This window comes from Peromyscus eremicus, chromosome 11 (assembly GCF_949786415.1).
Source record: "Peromyscus eremicus chromosome 11, PerEre_H2_v1, whole genome shotgun sequence".
NCBI classification, from domain to species: Eukaryota; Metazoa; Chordata; class Mammalia; order Rodentia; family Cricetidae; genus Peromyscus; species Peromyscus eremicus.
The window spans coordinates 62,601,932-62,628,666 of NC_081427.1; the positions used below are offsets into that span (position 1 = coordinate 62,601,932).

Consider the following 26,735-nt stretch of genomic DNA (forward strand, 5'->3'; position numbering starts at 1 on the left):
GATTAAATTATTGACATTGTATTTAAGAGACTCACGTGTAAAGACATTTAAATGTGTCTTTGATATGCTTTGAACATTGTCTTTACATTTCCCTTCTCATAGGACAAAGTGTGTCTTCATTCAAACTCTCTGAAGTTTTTATTGTATCTTCTTTTACTCTAAGATCATAGTGACAACTAAAAGTAGACAGACATCATTTGAATGATGCTTTGATGAAAGGCTAGGCATTTAATTGTTTTCCTCAAGTTGGTGTTAAAGATTAACTGCAACATCTGTGCCAGATAAAGCCTGTAATTGTTTTAAGCTTTTATATTCACCAGAATTAGGCATGAATCTAATAATAATAATTATTATTATTAATAAGTTTTGTCATTTGAATACCCATATGCCTTAGCTTGAATAAATACAATCTGAGTGTATCGGTTAGGATAAATGGAGATATAGGAACAATGTTAGCACACATCTACAGAGTTTGCCTTAGTAGTTCAGTCAGCCTTGCACTGATGCATAGTGGGACTGGGACTGGCCAAAAAAAGATCATTTTGATTGCCCTCAACTAGATTTTTCTCTTTTCTTATTGGATGTTGAATATCGATGCCTCCCAACATGGAAGGAAGCCGCTTATAAGAACAGCAATCCAGCAGAAAAGAATGTTTTTCTCTTTTAGAGATGGATTTGTAGGGGCGGCGTTGGTTCCGTCATTCTTGTCTCTTCTGTATGCTTCTCAAGCTTGTCCTAAGCCTGTGTGTCAGCAAGAGCATTCCTCTGGGCAGGTGGGAAGGCCTGGTGTAGTCTGTGTATCTTCCATAGCTCTGTGCCTCCACAAGCACCACGTTCACCTTAATGACACTGTAAATAGGGCAGCTGCAGTAGCAGGACTCTATCACACATGGCTGACCAGCATTCTGGGATGGGTTGAATGCTCAAATTCTCTCTCTTCCTAGACTGGGAGTTCTGTACCTCTGGCAGCAGAAGAGTCAGCTGGGTTAAGTGTTTGGTGCTGTGTGGCATTCAGTCCAAAGAATGGTTTGATATGTAGGACTTGAAATATGTAATTAGAATGTTTACATACAACATCAGGATTATCCTTGGTGAAAATGTCAATAGCAAGGAAAAAAATGAGTCTGATCCTAGCACATATTGTAGAAGACAATTATGTACAGGGGTGAAAGGCTCCTCCTGGTCTTTTCATAGACAAACCTGGACCAGTCCCTCCCATCTAGGGAGTCCTGGTTTTGATGTACCCAGGCTATTCTCTCGCTGCTTCACTGAACACATGTTACCATTGCATTATAAATAATATAGAAACAAATTTTACTTTTTTAAAAATAGACACGAGGCAGAGAATGAAGAGGCCAGAAGGAATCCTTTCTTATTCCTTACTGAGTAGAGACTAATCTTTTTTTTAAATGTATGGACCAATTAGTTTTTATATATGGTCTGGTGAAATGGTATTGATTTCAACTTTGTTTTGCAGCTCACAGAACCCTCAATTGTGCATTTTGGGACTAAATGTCTATGTAATTTCTTTTTTCATTTTGAGAACTCTGTTGTCATCTTATGCATATTGAAGTGTTTTGATTATTTGCTCCTACATTCTTAAAATGGAATTTTTCTCCTTATTGTAATTACACCCCAGCAAATTTGAAGAGCAAGAACCATTTGCCGCAAGGTGATTACACGTAACTCGTAAAGCTTCAGAACCTTCTTTTTCATGTGTATGAGTGTGATCAGCCCTGTCTTCTGTCATACCCTGCCACATCTTCCATTTAAGTATTGTGAAAACTCTTTGTTTTTTTCAGGTCGAATGAGTGATATGGTTGTGAATGGTCATCCAATAGATTCAGAGCCTAAAGAAGATGAGCCATGCAGTGAAGAAACAGACCCACTGCATGATCTGTTTGCTGAAATTTTACCTGAATTACCAGATTCCTTTGAGATAGACATATATCACACTGAGGAAGACGAAGAGGAGGATGAGGAGGACTGTGCAAATGCAACTGACATCACAACAACCCCCTCAGTGCAGTACATCAATGGGAAGCAGCTGGTCACCACGGTGCCGAAGGACCCAGAGGCTGCAGAAGCTAGGCGTGGCCAATATGAAAGTGTTGCACCCTCTCATAATTTCTCAGACAGTTCTGCAAGTGACACCCATCAGTTCATAATAGCAGAAACGGAATTGTCCACTGCCATGCAATTTAACCAATCTGAGGAAGCCACCGAATTGTTAGAAATCACATGGAAACCCGAGACTTACTCTGAAACACCAGAACACTTTTCCAGCGGTGAGCCTGATCTTTTTCCTACAACCTCATCCCATGATGGTAAAGGCACCAGATGGGCAGAGTCCATCACAGAGAGTAGTGCACACCTTGAAAATCCAGAGCACCAGCAGCCCAAGCCTCTACCTCTGTCTCCTGAAGAGTCTTCAGGAGAGGGTGCCATGGACCAAGTATCTCAAAAAACAGTCTTCTCTGGGGCTACGGAAGTAGCATTTGGCAAAGAGGCAGAACAAAGTCCTACCATAACTACCTCTAATATACTTTCAAGTTCTGTGTCAGTAAATGTCTTAGAAGAAGAACCAATTACCCTAACAGGAACCCCACAGACTGATGACTCCTTGTCTACTGTGGAAAGCTGGGTAGAGATGACATCTAGGCAAACTATGGAGTTCTCAGGGAGTTTTCCAGCCCCGATTGGGGAAGGGTCTGGGGAAGTGGATGAATATGAAAATAAAATCGTCGCCATGGTAACTGATTTACCACCACCGGGAAGTCCTCCGGATACACTCATCCCTTTGGATATGAGCGTGATAACGATCACGGATGGCCATTTCTACAGTCCTGAAACCAGCACTCCTTTGGGGTCAGAGCTCCCCTCTACAGGTGGAAGACCTTCCCAGTTTGTAATTCCAACAGGTGCTTCTGAGTGGGTTTCCGGTACATCTTTTGTAGAAAGGACAAGGAAAGAAGACAAAGAGGAAACTACAAAGTCGGTCCCTGTCGTTGAAGTCCAATCACCAACACAGAGGTCGAATCACTTCCTTTTACCTCCGGGATTCGAAAGCTCAAATGGAGCTGCATCAAGTGATCCAGCTCCCTGGGAGAGTTTCACACCAGAGACAACCCCCACACGGGCTGAACAGGAAATGGCAAATTCTACTCCTGCTTTTAAAGAAACAAATGATTGGGTCAGTTTGGAGGCACAGACCTTTAAGCATAGTAGTAGCAGTCAGCCCGTGATCCAGGAAGTGCAGCCCACTCTCTCAGGATGGCCCCCCTCTTTTTCTATGGAACAGGGCTCCGGAGATGCTGGTGCTGATCCAGAATCCATGACTGCTTCATTTTTATTAACTTTAGAGTCTGAAACCCCAGTCAAAAAAGAATTACCCAGTACTCTGTCTCCCAGTGTGGAAGCTTCATTCCCCTCTGAGCCAACAGGATTAGCTCTGAGTACTGTACAGGATAGAGGAGTTGCTGAAGTTATGAACCAGGCATCTGAGGAAACACTGACTTCAGAAGTACCAGGAAAGCCAACTCCCCAGACAGAAGGAAGGGATTTTTCTACAGCCTTTCCTTTGGGAGAAGGTTTTAGCAGTGACTTTAGTGAAGATTCAACAGTGTCTTATCCAATAACGAAAGAGGAGAGAGTGAGGATGGGAGACTCTGAGAAAGACCGAGTTAGGGATGTGCAGACTTCATCATCTATACCACCTACCTCAGATAACATCAACCTAGTGCCTGCCTCCAAAGGGCTCAGCAGTACCACCGCCAGCATCTCAGCCTTCCCCTGGGAAGAGTTCATCGCCTCAGCCGAGGGCTCCGGCGAGCAGCTGGCCTCAGTCAGCAGCTCTGTGGACCCAGGGCTTCCCCTTGCTGTGGACACTTTTTCTGGTACAGAGTCTCCATATTTTGATGAAGGCTTTCAAGAAGTAGGTGCCGTGACGGAAGCAGATAAAAGATCCATTGCTTTGCCAACATCAGAAACTGGAAATACTGTCGATCTGACAGAAAATAGGGACATACAGGTAAAAGGCACAACTTCAGTGGACTTTCCCCAAACAATGGAGCCAGCCAAATTATGGTCTAAACAGGAAGTCAATCCTGTAAAACAAGCGACTGAAACTGAAACAGCATCCGAGGACAAAGCTCCAGAGCGAACGACTTTTGACTCTCTCCACAGTTCTCTTGCACCAGAACAAAGAATTTTGGAATCCCAAACACTTCCTGAAGCTAGACTCCAAACTTCAGATTACTCTATGCTAACGACGACGAAGACAACATACAACACTAATGAGGAAATGGGGGAGGAAGGCATGGCCATAGCTCATCGGTCTACTCCACATCCAGGGACAAAAGGCTCAGTATCATATACTCCTCCTCCTGAAGCTACTGGGAAGCCACATTCTTTCCCAGCTACCACTTTAGTGATGGAATCTATACCAGCTAGAAGTGTAATCATGGATACCTCAACCCAAAAGGAAGAAAGTCTACAACTCTTCGAAAAGGTTATGAAACCAACAATTAAAGAGTCAAATACTGATCTCTCATTCTCTGGACTGGGATCGGGGGAAGCCTTGCCCCTTCTACCTACAACATCAGTGAGTTTGACTGAAATGGAGCAGATCCTTAGCACGTTGTATCCTGAGACATCTTACATGGATAGTTTAGGAACAAACATTTTAAGTGATAAAGTGGAAGACGATGAAAGAATAGAAAATGAGACAGATGAAGTTAGAACACTCATTTCCAAAACAGGCAATGTCTCTCAAGATAGTAAGGAAGTGCCCAACACAACTTTGAGTGATGGTGGAACAGAAGGAACTACTACTTCACCTCTGCCTTTCACCAAGCCCATGGACATGGAGCATTCTCCAAATCAGACCCTCAGGTGGGAAGAGGAAATGCAGACACACAGACCACAAACCATGACTGAACAGATCTCTACTGAGAATCCTTCAACATCAGAAACTGAAGCAGCAGCGACCTCTTCCACTGTTTTTCTAGATCGAACTTATAGTATCGAAATGACCAAAGCATTTGCTACATCAGCATCAAAACAAGCTAATTTCTTTGATGTAAATTCCGGAGAAGGGTCTGGAGAAGTGGATGCTCTTGATTTAATGTACACCTCTGGACCTACTCAGGCAACCAATCAAGGAGACAGCACGTTTGCTTCTGATGGATTCCTGGAACAGCATCCAGAGGTGTCAAGGAATGAGGCTGGAGCTACTGCTGGACCAACAGCATCAACAATGCCACCACATCACTCAGAGTACAATGAGAATTCCCTGCATTCAACTAGCACATTGCCAAGCACAGTGCTGTATGAGAGTCCCACAGAAGGTATTGTAGGTGGTTTGCAAGACCACATCAGATTTGAAGGTTTTACCTTGAAACCTAACCGAAGAAAACCCACTGAAAACATTATTATAGATCTAGACAAAGAGGATAGTAAGGATTTAGGATTGACAATTACTGAGAGTGCTGTTGTTGAAATTCTACCTGAGCTGACATCAGATAAAAACATTATTATAGACATTGATCACACTAAACCTGTATATGAGTACATCCCTGGAATACAAACAGACCTAGATCCAGAGATGCCATTGGGATCACAGGGCAGTAGTGAAGAAACCCTTCAAGTTCAAGAGAAGTACGAGACAGCTGTTAACCTTTCTACAACCGAGGAAGCTTTTGAGGGCTCTGGTGATGCCCTTTTTGCTGGCTACAGGCAAGCAATGTACAATGAGTCTGTAAGTTCTGAGGATATAAAGCAGCCAGAGCACACAAGCTTTAACTTGGCAACTGGGATCCCAGTTCCCAGCATAGAAACAGAATTAGATACTTTCCTTCCCACAGTGTCAACCCTGCACACCCCTAGTAAGCTAACCACAGTTGGTCTAGAGATTGAAAAACCCAAGATAGAAGCAGTATCTCTGGATGATATATTTGAATCCAGCACCTTGTCGGATGGCCAAGCTATTGCAGACCAAAGTGAAGTAATATCAACACTGGGTCATTTGGAAAGGACACAGGAAGAATATGAAGAGAAGAAATACGGAGGGCCTTCTTTCCAGCCTGAATTCTTTTCAGGAGCAGGGGAGGCATTGACAGGTCCCCCTGCTTATGTAAGTATTGGTAGTACCCACCCTGTGGCTCAGCATTTGACAGAGACCCCTGATGTGACAGGAGGATCTGACTCCGCACCTTACACGGAAGGAACACCTGCAGTTTTCTCTCTGGCAGAGTTCTCACCCCAGACACCACAGTCCCCCTTCCCTGTCTATGTAAACAGTGGAGTCTCCGAATACCCAGAGGTTCCCCACACAAGTGCTCACCTGGGTCCTGGTGCTGTCGTATCACAAAGACCTGTGGACGGTTCTTTTAAGGAAGTCCGTGCTAATATTGAAGCAACCATCAAGCCATCTGGTGAAAAAGATGTACACAGAACTGAGCCTCCGTTCTTGTCTCCTGACCCTACATCAGATATTTCAGAAGATGAAAGTAAGCCTAACTTACTAGAAGAACTGGAAACTGCTCCCACCGAACTAATTGTTGAAGAGGAAGCGGAGACCTCCCAAGATTCCCCAAACAAAGCCAATGATCCAGGAGAAACAATTGGAATGTCCCCCAGTGTCAGAACACTGGAGAGTGGACCGGGCCTTACAGCTGCAGATGACACTGAGTTAGTAGGTGCTGCACCGCGGCCACATCCTACTTCTGCTTCTGTGGCTTTCAGGGTTGAGACAGGTGTGGTACCTCAGCCCATCCCACAGAAGCCTGAGGAGCCCACCTTTCCTTCCTTGGAAATTAATCAGGAAACATACACATCATTCATTGGAGAAGACTCCATGACAGCAGTATCTGAAAAGCAAGTGTCAAAAAGAATTCTTGCTCACAATAACCAGGCAACAGTCAGCACTCTGGATCTGAATACTGCCCATTCCATACCACCATTTTCCATTCTGGACAATTCTAATGAAACTGCTTTCCTGATTGGCATTAATGAAGAGTCCGTGGAAGGCACAGCAGTTTATCTACCAGGTAAGATGTCAACACTGATACATCTGTTTCCAAGGCTTGGATCAGTCCCTTGGTTCTAACCTGTGCATGTATATAAGTTCTGTGTAATGTGAAATTCATAGAGACTTTTATATTGTTCAGGCCAACCAAGCCACAGTAGTGAGTCATAACTTGATGCAATGAATTTAAGTATGGACATTTCTGTACTTTACAGACATACTTTGCATTTTTTCTGCGTCTTACAGACAACATACAGTTTGTAGATAAAGTGAAATAACGGTGTAAAACTCAATGTGTTTTCATATACAGCTGAAATATTGCCTTGTCATGTGTTACAATTATGCATCATAGCTGTAAAACTGTAGGAAGTCAGACTTTCCTTTCAAAGTCCCTTCCCTTTAATAGATGCTATTATAAGCTGTCAGGCCTTTGACATTTGAGAATAGTAACTGTTCTTACAGATGCTTGTGGTTGGTGCGATCAATTACAGTTTGTACTCGAGTGTGATTTCCTTCCTTAGAAAAAACACTTTACACAATTCTAACTTAGCTCTTAGTCATAGTGTATGTTTACATTCTACCTCTTGAGAAATTAATTCCTATTTATACACTGACTATAAAAAAGCATAAATTTGATACTACTTCATATAGACCATTTCATTTAATCTTCACAAAATGCCTTAAAACTCATCCTTTTACATGAGCTCCATGTAAAAGGATAAGACAGAGGTATTCAGAAAGGGTCAGTAATTTGCCCAAGGATACACAGCCACACCACGGCAAAAGTGGGGTTGACAAAACAATCCTACTCTCATGTCCATGGTCTTTTTACTGCCCTTTTACTGGTTTTCAATATAGCACAAAATTAACAACTGATATTTAATAATATGTAAACCAGAAAACTTGGAATATTTGCTTAACAGAAGTGATCTTTTTTAAAATCTAGCCTAATAATGTTGAAAAGTCATCTTATTGTCTGTTCCTAGAATGTTAATATTTAAGTAGGAATAATAATGAAACCCACAAATAACCACCATCACCTACCTAGAAAGAAAGCAAGGAAGGAAGAGGTGGAGGGAGAAGAAACAGGATTTTAAGTGTTGTGTTGATTGAAAATAGGTCTCGTATTAAATACTGTATTTGGGTCATGGCTATTAGAATTATTCTTCTAGTCATGTTAATATTAATGTGACAAATGTTACTGTGATTTTACCTTGAGAATCAGAAGAATACATTTATTAGAAGGTTATGATTTTAATAAAAGGCTTATAGTTAGAGTATTTTGTGAATACAATTTATTCAAGGTAGTTGACACTGAGCGTACTTTGGAGAATCACTATATTAAACATATAATGATATGTGTACCTCAGTGTGTTGTCTGATGTCTATGATGGGACTGAAACCATGTCACAGTGCCACAAGCATGGCTACCACCTAAGTGTCAGTTGGATTCTGTTCAGTAGGTGTGTCATGGACTACAACCTTGTCCCCTAGGCAGAGTTCTTTAGTATGTGGCAAACCAAGACTGTAAGGAGATTTTAAAAAATCTTTGGACATACAAGAGAAAGTATTTTAGAAAAATCAAGGCAGATTTTAGAGAAACTGAGTAAGCATCCAATTTTTAATATGAATAAATGAACGTGTAGACTCATCATGTTCCTGTAGTTGTCCAGATTTTACGTAATGCTAAGGAAGGTTGAGTTTGAACTTCTCATCTGGGAATGGATTATGTTCTTTCTATAGCCAGTGTTTCATCAGAACTTAGACATCTTTTCATGCGCAGTTATTTCAGGATTTGGGGGAGGGAAGATGTTTGAAAACACAGTTGTATACATATAGCATCTGTTTTATTTCAATTGTTTGGTAAAACTTTCGAATTTCAATGGGATCCTTGGACATTTTGAGAACTAAGCAATTCTGAAATAATATTAAATTTCATAATAAAAATACATATATCCACACTATATAACAAAATAATATATGTGCTTCAGAGGTATAAAGTATTTATATTTAGAAAATATACCTTAACTATTACATTTAACTGAAAATTTATGGTTTGGACTTTTCATTCATCTCCTAGGAGGATTAGTTGTATTAAGAAAATTGTAATAAAATTTGGGTCTTCATTTTGTGAGCATTTTGAATTTGGGGTTGTTTTACACAGTAGAGTTTAATCCATGTGTTGCTTTTCTTCAAGTATAGTTTAAAGGAGTACATTGGAACGTGTTTTTGGAAAAGGCATGTTAATGTAGCAGAAGAAACTTCAGTGCACACTTTCGAAGACAGTTTCAGAGCATTAATTGGTAAAAGGCAATAGTAATTCAAACACTGGTAACAAGCCAATCTGCTAAAAGAATGCATGTTCTGTGTTCCCAGCCATTTCACATGAACTAACATCGTTTAAAAGAATACATTTCCATTCACTGTGCACATATGTGTAATCATTTTTAACTAAAATCAATGCCATTATCATGCCAACTAAATCTGCCATAGAATATATTAGTGGACAGATGGGGCATAATGTATTGTTTACAAGTAATAATGATTGAATCCTAGAAATGACTAGATGGAATTTGTAATAATTAGTTGTAATGCCAAGAAACACTCCAGAGTAATGTTAATTTTGTGTGCAGTATCTCTGAACTGCTATGGTAAAGCTTATGCCATGGTAGTAGTAAGTGACATTTTGTGCTAAAATACATCTAAACCCGGGAGGGGAGGCTAATTGTTCTTATCTTCCTGAACGTGATAGGACCTGATCACTGCAAAACGAATCCATGCCTCAATGGAGGCACCTGCTATCCCACGGAGACTTCCTATGTGTGCACCTGTGTACCTGGGTTCAGCGGAGACCAGTGTGAACTGGGTAAGATGCTCTTGGCTGAAGAGCTAGGGCACTTTTCTAGCAGCTATTGTGGGAGAAAAGGCGCACTGGAGAACCCATCGGCAATTTCAGAGAAACCTGTGTATGCACAAACTGTATGCTAAATGGGTTAATTAAACCCGTTTTTGATGGTTCTGCCAATAAAATCCATACCCACCAAGGCTTCACAAGGCCATCCTGTCTGTTTTGTAAACCTCTGAAGTAACTGAAGCTTCACTAACAGACAAGAGATTCTTTTTTAGTTCCTGGGCTCATTGGATTCGCTAATTAGCAATGGAAACACCTTACTCTGGATATTTTTAAAATTGTTTTAGGGTTTCCAGTTTCAACAAAGAAACATTCATGAAAGACAATTTCAGATTTAAAAAATGGAAATTTTTTTTGGTGTGTGTAACATTGACCAAAATAAAACACATAATGTACTTATACAAATTACTTTTATAAAATCTGAAAATCTTACTTAGCTGCCATCATGTGTCTTATCTAGCAACCTCTCACTTACTTTTTTGCCTCCTTTGTTCACATTTACAATTTTATTTTAGATTTTGATGAATGTCATTCTAACCCTTGTCGAAATGGAGCCACGTGTGTGGATGGTTTTAATACATTTAGGTGCCTCTGCCTTCCAAGTTATGTTGGTGCCCTGTGTGAACAAGGTAAGAGCTATTATAGCATTTTTTGTGTGTAATGAACATTAATGATGTTAATTTTGGGACTTGCTTTATATGCTTTGTATTGGGAAAGTTCATAGGTTACATTAGGGTTCCTTGTATGTGAATAGCCCCAAACATGTAAACTATAGAGTGGACTTGTGTTTGTTTTGCTGATATGCTGTAATCATAATGGGCACACTGAGGTGAATTTAAAGACATCTGGTAAAAAAAAAAAAAAAAAAGAAATACAGTTATAAGTATTATTTCTGGGAACACAACGGTCATTTATCATCTCATGACCTATATGTGTATCAGGACTAATGAATTGCCTTATTTTATCCCCATAAGCATTTGAGATTCTGGGGCTTATGTTCATGGTCATCCATATCTAGGGAAGGTCTTAATGCATGGCTATAGTGCATTAGCTGTGGCTCGCCACACACTTTGTGGAAGAGGTTGTACAACTGCTTCCAGGAAGCTATTCTGTTAAAGAAGCACCTAGGTTTTCTGAATGAAAGAAAGGCCCCAAATCTCACAATCCTTGTGATTTGCCCTTTATGGCCAAACTCATAGTGTGTTCCATGTGGTTAGTGGTAATAATGCTTATTTCATCGCTCAGAAACAGACAGCAGGTTCAGCACACTGAGCTTCCGAGTGCCGATTTCCTCTACGGAAAGCCACGCAGTGGTTTGGCTTTGGTAAGAATGCTGCGCGTCAGTCTTCCATTCCACAAAACAAAATGAAAATGTCCACTCGGACGCATCAGCCCACTCTCCCATTTTGTGCCATTAATCCAGATGTTCACTACAATGAAAGCAAAAGGAAACCTGTAGTCACATGGACCAAAGTTACTGTTGTAGGAGATGGTAATGGCTACATTTTAAAGATGTTTTTTCTCTTTTAAAATTGCACAAAATAAGTCAGTTTCAGGGTTTTTGTTTTGTTTTGTTTTGTTTTTGTTTTTCCAGACAATGTTTTTCTGTGTAGCTTTGCGCCTTTCCTGGAACTCACTTGGGAGTCCAGGTTGGCCTTGAACTCACAGAGATCCATCCACCTGCCTCTGCCTCCCAAGTGGCTAGGACTAAAGTCCTTCACCACCACCACCTGGTCCAAACTTGTATTCTTAAAGTAAGAGTAAGAAACATATTACCTCATGAACACAAAAAGGGAAGACACTTAAGCACTCCAATGCATTGGAATGATTATTAACTTGCAGTTTCCAGTCTAGGGAGCTACTCAAACAAACAATAATTTGTCTGAATATTTGTTGAGCACTTACTGTTGTCCTGACACTAAAACACTAAAGATAAATTTTCAACCAGGACCAAATTATTGATCTTGGTAAATCAGGGAGAACCGTTGCATGGATGCATCACGGTTTTCCAAGTGCTAACAACTTTGCGTTGTGTTAGGAACTAAGGGAAGACCAGTGATGTATTTAAGGTGGCATACAAGTCACATGATCCTGAGTAGCATGCTTCTAAAGTCCAAGGTTTTCCATCATCTTCCCACTTCTGAAGCAACTCTCAAGGACAGAGATCTCACTTGATGAGCATCTGATGGATTAGGTGGGAACGGAGTCTCTGAAGGGACTCTGGACCTAGTTACCTAGTTACCTCTCCTCTCAGCTTTGAAATGAGACCGATTGCTTCTTTATTACTGGCGCCGCCTAACTTTCAGGAGCCTCTGTTTTCTCTCCAGCAAGCCTAACCTTCCTGTGCTTTATTTGCTTCCGACCGACCGTCTACCCGGCTGTTTACCCAGCACAGCTGCGCTGGTCTCATTCACGTCCCAGGCACAGGAAGATCTTTCTCTCTTCTTTTCAGGTTGCCTAAGAACAAATGTTTTCTTCATTAACAGCAGCGCTGTTGTCTGTCAGCTTTCTGTTCAAAGTTCCTATGACTGTGTCATTGTTCTTGACCTTTGCCCTGCATGAGTAACTGCTGAAGTCTCAGTGACTTTGAACAGGGGACGTATTTTGGTGAATAATCACAAACTCTAGAAAGGGCTTTTGGAACAGGAAAGAAACAGGTGCAGACAGATTGCTGCTGTGAAGGCAATGAATGATACAGCTTGCTGGGGCCAGGGGTCGAGGTGTCGACAATATCTTTAAGGCTTAGCAGCTCTGTGTCAGAAGTGCAGAAAATGTCACCTACACAGCCCAGGACAGATTTTTTTTTTTATGGAGTAGTTCGAAGAGAGACTGTTCAGCTTCTGCAGTCAAACAGGAGTTTCCAGGTCTTTGTGTTGTGACTTTTGTGCTGTAAGAACCCTGAGACATTGGATGCCTATGTACAATGATGAGTGATTTTTCAGAATGTATCATTTACGGGGGTCTATGACAGAGCTCAGAGGTAGAATGGTTACCCAGCATGTACAAAGCTCTGGATTTGGTCCCAAATATTGAAGATGGAGGGGGGGAGGGGGGAGCTAAAAATACTTCAAAGTGTTGCCTTAAAAGAGTAAAACAAACAAACAAACAAAAGAACACAAAAGCAACAAAATACTGAGATTCGCACTGTTTTTAGATGAAGTCGTAAAACACCAAGAGCAATTTGTTTGTTTGTTTGTTTTTCAAGATAGGGTTTCTTTATATAACAGCTCTGGCTGTCCTGGAACTTGCTCTGTAGTACAGGCTGCCATTGAACTCACAGAGATCCGCCTACCTCTGCCCCCATGTGCTGGGATTAAAGGTGTGCGCCACCAGTACTGGGCCCAAGAGCAATTCTTATATTCCATGAAATAATAATGAAATAATACGCTAGGAGATGCTCCTCAATTATGTCCTCCTCTGTCACACAGCTGTTGAATTCATGAATACTAGAAACTAAAGAGACAAAAATGAATTTTGACTTTACAAAAACAAAAAACTAAGTGGTCATCATACGGATACTCACAGCTATAAGACAACTATGGTCTGGCAAGGATTTGTGGGACAGACTTTTAATCCCACCTACTTGTGAAGTTGAGATTGAACAGGAGGATTTCCAAGTTCAAGGACTACTTGGCCAATCTAATGAGATGCTATTTCAGGAAAAGGGACATAAAGGAAGGAATAAGGCTATAGGTCAGTGGTAGAGTACTTGCCTAGCATGCATGTGGCCCAACATTCAATTCCTAGCTCTCCAATTTTTGAAAAGGGCTCTGTTTTACTTAGCTAGTACAGGTGGTAAATTCTCCTATTTTGGTATTAATACAAACTTGGCCCCTTAGTATCTGGGCCCATGTTCTTATAAGACTCTGTGCACTTATGAGCTAAGGAAGGCCTTTGTCTGTTTTGGTGTGCTGTAACAGACTCCCTGATGCTGTCTGCTTAATAAAGGGAAGGGTTATTTAATTTCTAATTGTGCAGGCTGAAAGTTCAAGACAGGGTAACTCCATCTGTTTGGTCTCTGATGGGGCTGACCTGCCACACCATGACAGGAAGGAGAAGCAGAAAGCAAACCGATCTCCTGCAGAGGGGAGAGGTCAAAAGAGAGGCAGACTAGAGACCTAAAAGGGGCAGCCTTGCTCTTCTTATAAGCACCTATGTTAAGACCCGAAAAAGCATCAGCATCACCAGCACCCCTTCACCTAATTACCTTCCACTCAGGCTCATCTCTTGTTTTGCCACCTCTTAATACCCCGTACCAGGGACTGATCTCCAGCAAATGGACCTCCAGAGGATAAGCCACAACCAAGCTGTGAAGGACATGGTCAAGCACTTGAATTTTATGGTTTTGCTTTTGTGGAAAAGAAAAGCAGAGTTATTGACAATCCATCTTAATGACAAAAGACAGGAAAAGAAAGCAAAACTGACATCATTCCATTTATAGAAGATAAGAAAGTATGCCCAGATGTATTTCCTGATGTAGTAATCAGAAATTTGGGTCCTAACGCTGTACGCCTTATCTTAATATAAACGGTGAATTTCAGGGTTAAGACAGGCTGTGCAGTTACAATCTTGCAGTATCGATTTTGGCAGGAAAAGTGTTCTAAGAGGTTTCCAACTCTCTTCCTGTCCAGGGAAGCTCATACATGGAACTCGATTTCTTCCCTGACTTTCCCCCCATTACTGAATACTTTCAAGTGAACTTTTCCCAAAGGCAAACTAACATCCAACTGACCAACACTGGCTTCCCTTGGGTCTCTGCCAGCCACTTCCCACTGAATCACGTAGCTGTGTCATGCATCCCTCCTTTGAGAACTGGTGAGGTCCAAACAGTATCACAAGGCAACCTTCCAGGGCACGTTATCCAAAGCAGTAAGTCAGCCGCGGCCTGCATCCAAACAGCAGACTAAACTGGACCTGTGACTGTTTGCAGAGATGAGCCACATCCGTTGCAAATTGTGACTATAAACACTGAAGTCAGGGGGAAAAAATCAAATCTCTCAGGATGAAAAATCTCAAAACTATGCATAGAGGAATCAATTAGACCGCAGTCAGGGGTTTGAGTTCCAATGGGGCAACCATGGGTAGCATATAGAACAAGCACTGGAATTTGATTTTTTTTTAAATCTATGAATTAGTAAAATGAAGGGAAAGTAAATTTTATTTGGAGATCAGAAAGGTCCTCCTTGGTGTCTAAAATTCCGTTAATGATGCAGTTTTGTTCGTTTTTACATGGAATTGTTTCAATGTATTTGTGAGATATATTTTCCAAAGACCAAAATTCTTTCAGCATAGGTAATTGAAGGACTCGGTAATTTGATTTTAATTAACTCCGAAGCCGGGTGCCTTTGCGTCGGAACTTCCCACTTGTTCCTTTTCGGGAGAAGAAAGCACACACTCCAAACGATGTCCCCAAAGCGGCCTGCTCAGGATAGTTCTTCCTTTCATAAATCTTACATGACAAGAGCCGTGGCCTCCCAGAGAGCTCACCGGGGAGTGAACTCTTCCAGAACTTTCGAAGTCATTGTACAAATATAGTGTTCTTGACCCTGTTAGTGGGAATCTTTGTCCCATCACTAGTGAATGATCAGCTTAGAAAAGGTGTGTTGAAAAGAAATTAGTGGCAACTATTTCACAAGTCAGTCAGCCGCTCTGCAGCCTGAGAGGCTTTAAGCTGGTTGCTCTGCTGGTTTTGTCTCCTTTGAAACTGTCTTTAATTAAGGACATTGCAATTAGTGCCTTTCCAGTCCAAAGATGTGTATTTGCCCACTTGACCAGGATCCGATGGAGTTACTTTACAATGACGTCTTTGTCACTGTGACCAAAACTTCTGAATCATTTTACTTCAGGGACATTGCATAGATATTAGTTTGGGTGTCCTATCAACACAGGAACTGAGGAGCCAAGTTCCAATGACGTAGGCTAGTCGAATAAATCTTGGCCTTGCTTCTCCTCAGACACGGAGACTTGTGATTACGGCTGGCACAAATTCCAAGGGCAGTGCTACAAATACTTTGCTCATCGCCGCACATGGGATGCCGCTGAAAGGGAGTGTCGTCTGCAGGGCGCCCACCTCACCAGCATCCTGTCTCACGAGGAACAAATGTTTGTGAATCGTACGTACCAGACGTGAACTGCTTGGGACTTCACGCATCCTTCCAGTATCTTTGCTTTCTTTGGATCCCAGTTAAAGTAGTTGTCTGTGCCTTCGTTCAGTTTATGAAGTCTCTCACCTGTGAACGATATAAAATAACCCACGTTATGTCTCCACTTCAGAATACCTTCAGATATGGTACAAGAAGTCATTACTTAGCATTCCGGCAGCGACAGGTGGAACAGTAGTGTATAGGTTGAATCATGAGCAATTGCTATTTGATCTTTATTTTCCCCCTCACACGGAAGGTTATTTCCTGTTGCTCAATATAGTTCTTATCATGGTTAGTTATCACCACCATTTCTATTTTGACTATTTTTATGTGTTGTCAAAGTGAAGCATAAAGTTGATTTGAGGGTTTTTTTGTTTTTGTTTTTGTTTTTGTTTTTCCCTGCAAATTACAGTAGTGTTGTGAATAGCACCCTAATCGTAACTCTGTATGCACTGGTTCTCCTCCAATGATCTCCTAACTTTAGAAAGTGAGCTGCCCATCAAGATCACAGAGAGGTGAAGATTGAAAGCTCATAAAACCAAGTACTGGGGCTGTCTCCTAACATCTTAACTCATAGGAAAGAGGGGACAGCTAGTTTTTATATAGCACATGGGTAGAACTACTTCGCTCACGGATGTTCAATTAAATGTATCCTCATGATGCCTTCTATTCTTCTGAAATAGTTTTGTTAATTTGTAATCTGGGTAGAGTTCACTGAACTTTATTGCATGATATTTTAGTTAGCGATTTATGTCATGGAAAATACCTTTGAAAGTAGTTTTTCAGAACTACTTGGCCTTCATGTTTATTGTTTTGAGCAAAGACATATTTTTTTTTCCAAGAGAAGGGAGAATGTATAAAATCTAGTGTATTTTAGTGGTCTACTAAATCTTTGAAAATGGCATAGATTAACAAGAAAAGTAAGTGATTACTTTCTATCATGAGTAAAGATAGAAAGGTATTTAGTTACAGTTAATTTCCACGGAAATGATTGCCTCTGACATTATTAATTTTTTCATAGTGTTTGAAAATGTGCTTGTTAATTTAGTGCTCATTGGGTGGAAGAAGGATAAACTAGGAAAGATTTTATTTTTATGAACAGCTAAGTAAAAAACCAGAGAAGAGGATGCATAACTCACTCTGAAAGTATTTTTCTTTGAAATGGTGCTTTGGAACAGCGGTAAAACATCTGCCTTCTGTCCCTTAGGTGTGGGTCATGATTACCAGTGGATAGGCCTCAATGACAAGATGTTTGAACACGACTTCCGCTGGACTGATGGCAGCGCCCTGGTAAGATGCTGAGGAGAATGAAAGTATCAGGGTACCAGGCACGGGTTTTATGTTAGTGAACAGTGGGCTGGCTAGCATCACTCTGTGAAGCAAGTTAGGAGGAAGGGGCTACAGCTAACTCATCCAGCCACCAGGGCCCTCTCCCAGAGCTGTGGCACTCACTCTTCAAGGACAGTAGAGCAGACTCTGTGGAAGGGCCAGCTAGAGGATAAAAGCTGTGCTGCCCCATCCTTCCAGGTGGCTGGCTTTGCTTTTTTAGCTTCAAAACAAACAGGGAAAGAATAAATGTGAGAGAGGCAAGACAGTCTTTTACAAGTACTTTTTTCTTCTTACACAATTGCAGTGAAATTCCACTATAAAGCAGGGCTCATTTTTATGTAGGAAAAGGGTTCGATTTTTAATGCAAGGAAGTTTACAGTGTTGTAAATCTCCTTCCATTTCAGTACTGCTGAATAGTCTTTATTTATGTCTTATTTATTTCTGTTTCTTAACGTAAGAAATATGACTTGGAAATGCTGGCTACAACTCTGCTCAAACTGTACTTGTTTTTGTTTCTTTTGTTTTTGTTTGCTTTTTCTTGTTTTGTTGGTTTTGGTTTTTAGGAAGGGGTTCACTATGTAGGCCAGACTGGCCTGCCGCTCAGTATGTAGTGCAGTAAGTTCTTAAACTGAATGGACAAGAGACCTAGTGTTTTCATACTCGCCCAGCTGTGATTTGCCACGCTGGACGCACTTGGTGCCACTGTTCATAACAGTCACTTGGGGAGAATAATTAAACACCTTTTCCCAGGCCTCAGTCCAGATGTATTCTAGCAAAACCTCCAGCAGCTGTGGTTCTAGGGCAATTCCCCGGTGTTCATGAAACGCCATCAGCATTGAGATCCACTCAGCTGGACAGTAAGTGTAAGTTAAGTTCTAAAATTGATACCAGGAAAAAACAATGGGTAATTTTTAAGTTTTAGGTTTAAGCTCTTGTATATGAGTTACTTAAATGATTAAATTTTATTTACTACCTGCCAGTCACCTGGATTTGTGTTTGGCAAAAGGAGGGGGTCATTCTGGATTCAGTCCTGAACTCCTGTCTACTTCTGGAAGCTCTGCTCTATCCAGGGACTCCCATCTGGACTCTTAGGGCTCACCACACATCTGGGTCTAGATAATCACTGAGTTCACTGGTTAGTTGGGTTCTTTGTCCAGAGTCCCCAAACTGCTGTTACGAGGCCTGTACCTGATCTCAGGACTGTGTCCAAAGTGAATGTTGCTTTCGGCTCTCAGGACTGTGTCCACAGTGAATGTTGCTTTCGGCTCGTCCCTTCTGCATGTGCATGAACAGCGTAATTTATTATGATTTTTATTTGAGAAAAACAAAGCTCAGCTGGCTCCCTCTCTGTCATCACTGAGTCTGGGAAATTAGCACTACTTGTCACTGAAGTTCATAAGGAGGCTTTTGGCAAGATAATTTGGTTTCCGTGAGGTGGAAATACACGATAGAAAAACCTTCAGGGAGGGAAGATTTCTTGTACTGTGCAAGGAGGGCAGTATAGAATAGCTGATAATGGAAGGAGCTGGATGGGTCCTTACCACATGGCAGCTCAGGAAGCAGAGGGTGACTGGACACAGGAACCAGGCAATAAATAGCTTTCCAAGTCCCACCTCCAAACATCCACTCTGCCAGCTGGGTCCCACTTCCTAGAGGCTCCCCAACTCCATCCAGATAATAGCACTGCTGACTAGCAAGCAGTCAAACCATGGGCTGCTGGGGGACATTTCAGGTCCAAGTCATAACGAGATGAGCTGGAACAGGCACCAGGCTTTGACTGCTTCCCCTTATTGAATTCTGGTACAATAACCGGAGTCCTACAGTAGTCTCTGCTCAAGCCTCACTACTGTGGGTCTTCCCTTCTCACACTTTAGAGAGAGGTGTAGTTCCTTGTGAGCTGCTCTTTAGAACAGAAACCGAATGCTCATGACTCAGTTGGTCAAGTTGGCTTGGCACTACATGTGTCTTGTAGATCTGGGCCACTACTTCCCCCCCCCATCCCCATTTTGATTTCCTGTCACATCTAGGATAAAGCCTATATCGCTGAGCCCTGTAAGCTAGCTCAATAGACCAGATTGACCTCTTTCTGGCAACTATATGGAGTATTAAAAATATCTTAGGGAATGTACCTTCTCTGACATATATGTGACACACAGGTGAGGTTGAGATATCATTATTTTCCTACTCCACAAGAAAGCAAATCAAGTCACTTTTGTTTGTGTTGGTTATTTTTGTATTTATTTATTAGATGTCCTTTGACAATTTCATATATGTAGGTAAAGCTGCAGTGCATTCTTATCAGTCTTACTCTCATCCTTTCTTCTCTCCCTCTCTCTCTCCTGTCATCTTCTCTCCTCTCTACAAATCCCTTTTCCACATTCACATCTTTTTGTCCTGTTGTGTCCCATTGAGTTTCACTGGAGTGGCCTGTGTGACCTTGGGTTTAGAGCTATGCATTGGAACCTGATGTGGTCGCCACTGGATACACATCTGAAGATAATGACTGTGTCTTCCCCTGAAGCTGTCAGTAGCCAGCTGTTGAGCAGGGAGGGATAGAGCCTGGAGTCCCTCCTGAATGTACGCATGACTGTTGACAGGCCCAGTCTTGGGAAGGCCCAGTGTAGGCAAACATAGCTGCTGTGAGATCCTATTTTCGATGGCTGTGCCATGCTAAGAAGATAATAGCTTACAACTGTCTTCCTATCTTCTGTCTCTGGTGATCCTTCTGCCCCGTCTGTGCCCTTACATTTTTCATGTAGGCAGGGACATCTTGTAAAGTTAATTTAATTATCATTTCTACACTCAAGATTGGCTCTAAATTCAGCAAAATAGTGAGCACTGCACTTTTTTCAAGGGAGAAATACCTGTGTGGGATATTTTTAAGGGAAGACAGAATAATGTAACACAATAACTACAGAACATCAACTGGAGCCGTAGTCTTAATAATTCACACATATTATAAAAGTCTTAGGACCAAGCCTTGACTAAAATAAATCATGTAAACAAGCAAGGTTTATCAAAGAAATGACAAAAGTACATCCAGAACAAACTGATGTACCCATGGTTTCCTCTTAATCCAGTCTTTGTGTCAAACAAATAAAAACACGTTAAGGAGTGTCCCCTAACTTTGAACATCTGGGAACAGTAGAGCACAGCTGCCCGCCAGCCTGTCTACATTTGACTGATCTCTGGCCCACTTTTCTCCTTCAGATCCACCCTTCCCTCTGTCCCCTTCCTTTCTGAGACAGCCTAGGTGTCTCCTGAACTCCGTCCTAGATCTCTGCATAGTCCCCATCTCCATGCAGGCACTGGCTAAAATAGCTTTCCTTTGTTTCACCGTTGATTCCAAGGCTTTCTGCTTTTGAACATGTCCCTTTTAGTGCCCAAGTCTTCGTCTGAAAAAACAGTACCTGCTTACACTTGGGGAAAGGGAGTTGACCATGTACAGTCTCAGGGACATCATTTCTGTATTAGATTGCTTTCTCTCCTCTTCTCCTCTCTCACAGTTTTTTTGTTTGACAGTTATTAGAGTTATTCATCCTGGGAGGTAGAGTGGTAGCAAAAGGAACAGAAAAATATTTTCTATTTACCCGATACTATCTTTTGCTATTTGGTATCTGAGAATAATCAGTATAATCCATGGGGGAAAAAGCTTTAATTAGATCTCAGTGTCAGTGATTTCATTTATCGAAATAACTAAACTTTGTTTCCAATAAGTTCATAGTATAACCATATCATATTTAATATGATTGTACTTCATAGTTAGACTAATTCAGTTCACGTGCCTGGGCTAAATTAGTGATGCTATTTGGCTAAGTCATCAGAATCGCCTGTATTCCTCAGATTTTGATTAATCTTTACATTTTATTGGCCTCTGTAATAAAATGTTAATAATATGGATAAAAAGCCAAACTCTTGGTTATGTTATAGTTAAGAAATCTTTGGGGGTATTTGCCCAATGAATTTCACAAAGTATAGTTCTGAATACAATAGTATCCAACCTTCTCTTGTGATTTGTTTTTGTCCTTATTTTTCTCAACACATTTTGGCTTTCCCCCTGTTTCTTAGCTTTCTCCTGGTCAGTTGCTCTTTACCTTCAGTACGTCTGACAACACAGTATACCCAGTGTTCTATCAGAAATACCAACAAATGACTTGGGCTATGAATCCCTTTCCTGGTCACCTTAGTTATGTGTTCAAAGCCATTAAGTTAAATTCTCCAAGTTAAGCATGCATTAAAGCCTAAGAAGGTGGACAAACTTTTCTTTTTAGGCATTTATACTGTTAGCTGACTTTGAGGTTGTTCCTTGCACCAATTGTTAAATGAACGGTTTGTCTCAAGTGTTTTCTCTGCTGCCACTGACATTCCCTCTTCCTAGACACTGAACTCTTTTTATGCCTCTCTTTCTTTCTTTTTCCCCCTTTTGTTGAAGATAGATTTTTTTTCTCACATAGTATATCCTGATTACAGTTTTCTCTCCCTCTACTCCTCCTGGTTCCTCCCAACCTCCCCTCCCATCCAGAGCCAGCCCCTTTCTGTCTTTCATTAGAAAACAAACAGGCTTCTATGGGAAAATAATAATAAAGTACAATATAAGATAGAATGAAAACTAACACATTGGGTTAGGACAAAATGAACAAACAAACGGAAAAAGAGCCCAAGAGAAGGCACAAGAAACAGAGACCCAGTAATTTTCACACTCAGAAATCTCATAAAAACACTAAATTGGAAGCTATAATAGATACGCAAAGGACTTGTAGGGTAAGAAGAGAGAAGAAAAAGAAAAATAAGAAAATTTAAACAACACCAATGAGAGAGAGAGAGAGAGAGAGAGAGAGAGAGAGAGAGAGAGAGAGAAGGAATGAAGGAAAAAGAGGAGAAGAAGAAGAAGGAGGAGGAGTCCTGACATGACATTGTGAAACAAGGAACCTCCAAAGATGCTGTGGAGTTCATTTTCTGTTGACTATCTACTGCTGGATATGCAGCCTGCCCTTAAGAGCAGTTTGTTTCCCAGCAAGACTCCCTTGGAGCAAACTAAATTTCCATTCTCAAGTAGTTTTCAATAGGACATAGCTTCTGTGTTAGGGATGGAGCATTTGTCCACTTCTCCTTTTAGCTCTAAGGACCCCATCTAGTGAAGACCCATGCAGTTCCTGTGAATGCTGCCTCAGTCTCTCTCTGAGTTCATACATGTCCTGATCATGTTTATTTAGAAGGCTTTGTTCTCTTGGTGTCCTCTATCCCCTCTGACCATTATACTTTTTTCATCCCCTTCTGTGGGGTGCCCTGGACTCTGAGGGGAGCAATTTGATGGAGTTACCCTGTTTAGGGCTTTTATTCCTTTCTTAAGATTCTTCATTCAGTGTCTTCCCCTTGTTTTCGGTGTGAAATTCTAACAACGATCAGCACTGCAGACAAAGCATACCACTTCCATTTGCTATATTTTAAGATACAATCTGTTGATCTCATAGATTTGAGGTGAAAGACCACCGAGTATAAATCCATGGCCAAACTAATTAAAGCAAGCTTATTTATTCGTGCACATGGGCTGCCACTCACTAAGGCAGGGTTCCAGAGATCAGCACTGGACAGGGTGAAGATAGGGTTTTTATAACTCAGGAGTAGGGGCTTTCCAAATGGGGGACTTGGCAGGCAAATAGGTGGAGTTGCAGAAGCAGAACGTAAGCACAACAAGTTGGTCATAACAACCTCCTGAAGCAGAGGCATGGCTGCAAGGTGGTCATAACAAGGTGGCCATCATAACTTTCTGAAACAACAGCATGGTTGTTCATTCCTGAAACAGGCAGTACAGAATCATTTGTAGTTAAGGTTACAGGTAGGGCACAGCCCAGTCCTTGAGAAACCAAGATTAATCATAAACAAAATAAACCTAGCTTGTTTTTGGTAAAAGATGACTTCTCAGTCCAAGATGGAGGCAGACAGGTTTATCAAATCTTTTAGTGAATCATGACCTCTGATTATTGTGATTTCCATACATTTGCCCCAATGCTAAGCATATTCTCAACTCTTGCTCTAAGTTCATCTCAATACATTGGAATACCTTGCACACTAGATTCCCTGCTCCACTCAACAAGGGGTTGAGAATTAAGCTGTGGGCCTTAGATTTAAAGCTCCGTCCATATTTATTTATTTCTCTTTGACCCCCGGGAATAATATTCTTATAAGGGAAGGGGACTCCCCATGGCATGCATTGACCTCACTGTGGTTAGCCTACTCCCAACCCTAGTAGTGTTTACATTCACACATCAGAGGCATGGATGAAACTACTTCAAAGGACATGGCACTTTGAATGGATGTCCAGAGATTAAGGAAGGGAAACAACTAGAAATTCACTTTCCTACAATAGCTAGGAAGCTTTTGGAAAATTTGATTAAAAAAAATTCTCTGGTTTCATTCTTTGGCAATTTCTACATGCCTTTCACATGTTTATGTCTGTCAATCCTGCTTTGTCAGTAGTCTCTGTGGAGCCCTCAGAGGCTGTTGGCTTCTTAAGTACAAGCCATCCTAGATCTCTCCCTTCACTGTCCAGTCAACTGTAGGGAGGTTATGGAGTCTTCCTCAAACCTGTGTGTTTCCAGTAAGTTCTAGAATAAGTTTACTGAATCACAGGGCTATAAATGTCATATTTCTAATTCTAACCATCTTAGCTTGCACCTGAGAGTTGTACTGTAGACTAAAGTAGGTTAACTAATAGTATAATTAATTTTAATTGCCATTTTATGGAAAAGTACTTCTGAGCAATGACTGAATCTCCCTCCCCATTTTAGTAAGTGTGATTAATATTGTCACGCTAACATGAATTCTGATGAATCCGCTCCCTTCTTCACCAACCTATTACTAGAGTTGTGACACAGAAAAAGCCACATTGGTGTGGGCTTGCCTTTACATCTAGAGATCCTTTCCCTTTTTTCATAAAATAGACAGATACGTCTGACAAACAGTGCATTGTGGGGAAAAATAGCTTTGAAATGAATAGAAATCATACAAAAATAGTTTATAACCTAGAGAGACATTCTAAAGGAACAGAGAAAGGTGGTAAGAAATCACAGACAATAAACCATTACCCTTTCTTCTGCAGTAATGTTCCATTACTGTCCTTTCACAAACACCAAAGGTTCTGTCCTTTGTCTCCTGTACATCATAGGCAACAAAAGGGAACTGGTGCTGGACTTGTTCATAGGTTTCCAACCACAAGAAACGGTTGTATATGATTTGACAGAAAATGATCCCAAATAAAATCCTCATATATACATATATATGTTTTTAAAATAATATCTATAAGTTTTAATTATATTTAAAATATATATATATATAAGTTTTCAAACAATATTTTTCAAAGTAACAAGTAGAGAGAATTTTGAGTTTTCACACAAAGAGATAATAAATGTTTAAGGTGATCAGATACTCTAATGTGATTATTTCATGTTGTTTCCGTGTATTGAAATATTATACTGTATGTTAAAACATATATTATTGTGTGTCAGTGAAATATAAAAATATTTTTAAAATTATGTTCTCCTACAAAAGAATCTTTGAGTTTGACATATTCAACTAGGAAGTCTTAGAAGGCTTTTAAAAAAGATATTTGTGCATGCTTCATCTGTGATGTGGTTTTAGCTCCAAGCCAAATGCCACATCTTTGTGAACAAGTCACACTGCATGTCAATATTAATTTAATTATGTTAAACTTTGCAGGCTTCATTATATTAACCCAAAAGCCAAGAAAAACATATGCTCTCTCTTCAGCCTTTAACATATTAGTCATGAGTAGAAGACTGTAGATTTCTTTCTACCGAAGACCACGACATTGTTAATGAAAAATTTTACTTCTGTTGTGGTTTAATTTGATTTGAATCAACAGATGTTTCTTCTGAACTTACATGCAGGATATTATGAGTCATAGTGTGGTTCTAGGGCATAAGACTCATGTCTATACCTTTTGTTCTTGGTGCTCAGATGTTTAATGATGGTTTAAATCACTGAAATACAGTGTTTGCCATCACTGGAAAATCAACTTGTAATTGACAAGTTTGTCCGGCAAGTGAAGAAAACTTAATGAATGCAGGGGTCCCTTTTCCAGCACGGCCACAGGAAACTTTGGAATCACATGCACATGTTTAAATTTAACTGCTAATTACTTTAAGGCAATGCATAACCATGGAAAAAGCAAAGAGAAAGAAGCTGAGTGGCTTTGGCACTTTCTCCGGCATTTAATTCCTTAGCATTTCATGACTGACGACTTGTGCAAACAAGTTTGAGCAGAGGAGGAGCCCCCTGGCACAGTGCTTTGTGTGGATTAAGTGCATGTTGCTCCCCGGGGCTCTGCCTGGGGCCCCTGTCTCACAGTGGTCTCACAGTGGGAGTCACTTACATCCCTCTGGAAATGCTGTGGATAATTGCTGCTTTGTCAGGCAGTGAACTCACACATTTCCCAAGATTAGTGCTGTACTCAAGAGTGGCCAGATTGTCTCTCCTGCACAGAACTTCACCAGCTAGGAAAATAATGGGCACATTGCCACTTTAACAGCTATCTGGAGACCCCAAGTTAATTTTCCTTCCCTTCAGCGTATTCAGTTTGGTGGAATCCAACTGCAGGCTTCCAGTGGGTAGCAACACCCAGACAAATGCCTCTTTCTGCTCTGAAACAAAGCTGCTCTTTTCTTTTTCAGTTGTGGGTTCAACTAAATGATAACAGAAAAACCATAACCCCCAGTGAAACATAAATAAATCATGACCCAGACCAGAGTGCATGGATCAAAAGAGGGTATACCTACCTTGTAGGGAAGGCATTTGCCTCGTTCAAGCAGAACAGTTAAATGTGACCCCTGCAGACTACAAACAAATGCCTATTGTGTACCAGAGCTAACCAGGAGGGAAGACATTTGAATGGTACCAAATGTTTTGATTTTTGTCATAGGCGGTCCCTGTGCCTTTTTCTCAGATAACCATTTGCCTTGTGTTCGAAAGACCGACATTGATTCTAGAGGTTATCTAGTGAAAAGCTAACTACTGATCAGTGTGTGTGCATCTCTGTGAGTGTGTGAGTGTGTGTGTGAGTGTGTGTTGTAAGTAGGTACCCAGGCTCTTACAAAAGTGACATGTTTTTGCGTGCGTGTGTGTGTGTGTGTGTGTGTGAGTGTGTGTGTGTGTGGAGAGAGAGAGAGAGAGAGAGAGAGAGAGAGAGAGAGAGAGAGAGAGAGAGAGAGTTGTAAGTACCCACCCTCTTTCAAAAATGTTTTATATACAGAATTTGCTTGTATTCTTTGGTAATAATCTGCTTGACCTTGGTGGCATGGGCTATATT

The 26,735-nt window shown here is 41.0% G+C and overlaps 1 protein-coding gene across 2 annotated transcripts in view; it reads left to right on the top strand.

The window, feature by feature from the left end:
* Positions 1-26,735, top strand: part of Vcan (versican) — an 89,145-nt gene that overhangs the window by 45,256 nt on the left and 17,154 nt on the right. For both annotated transcript variants that reach the window (XM_059276450.1, XM_059276449.1), the window contains 5 exons: positions 1,803-7,049; positions 9,780-9,893; positions 10,454-10,567; positions 15,893-16,051; positions 17,289-17,371. In XM_059276450.1, coding sequence (XP_059132433.1) covers positions 1,803-7,049; positions 9,780-9,893; positions 10,454-10,567; positions 15,893-16,051; positions 17,289-17,371 — 5,717 coding nt within the window. The remainder of the gene's footprint in view (positions 1-1,802; positions 7,050-9,779; positions 9,894-10,453; positions 10,568-15,892; positions 16,052-17,288; positions 17,372-26,735) is intronic.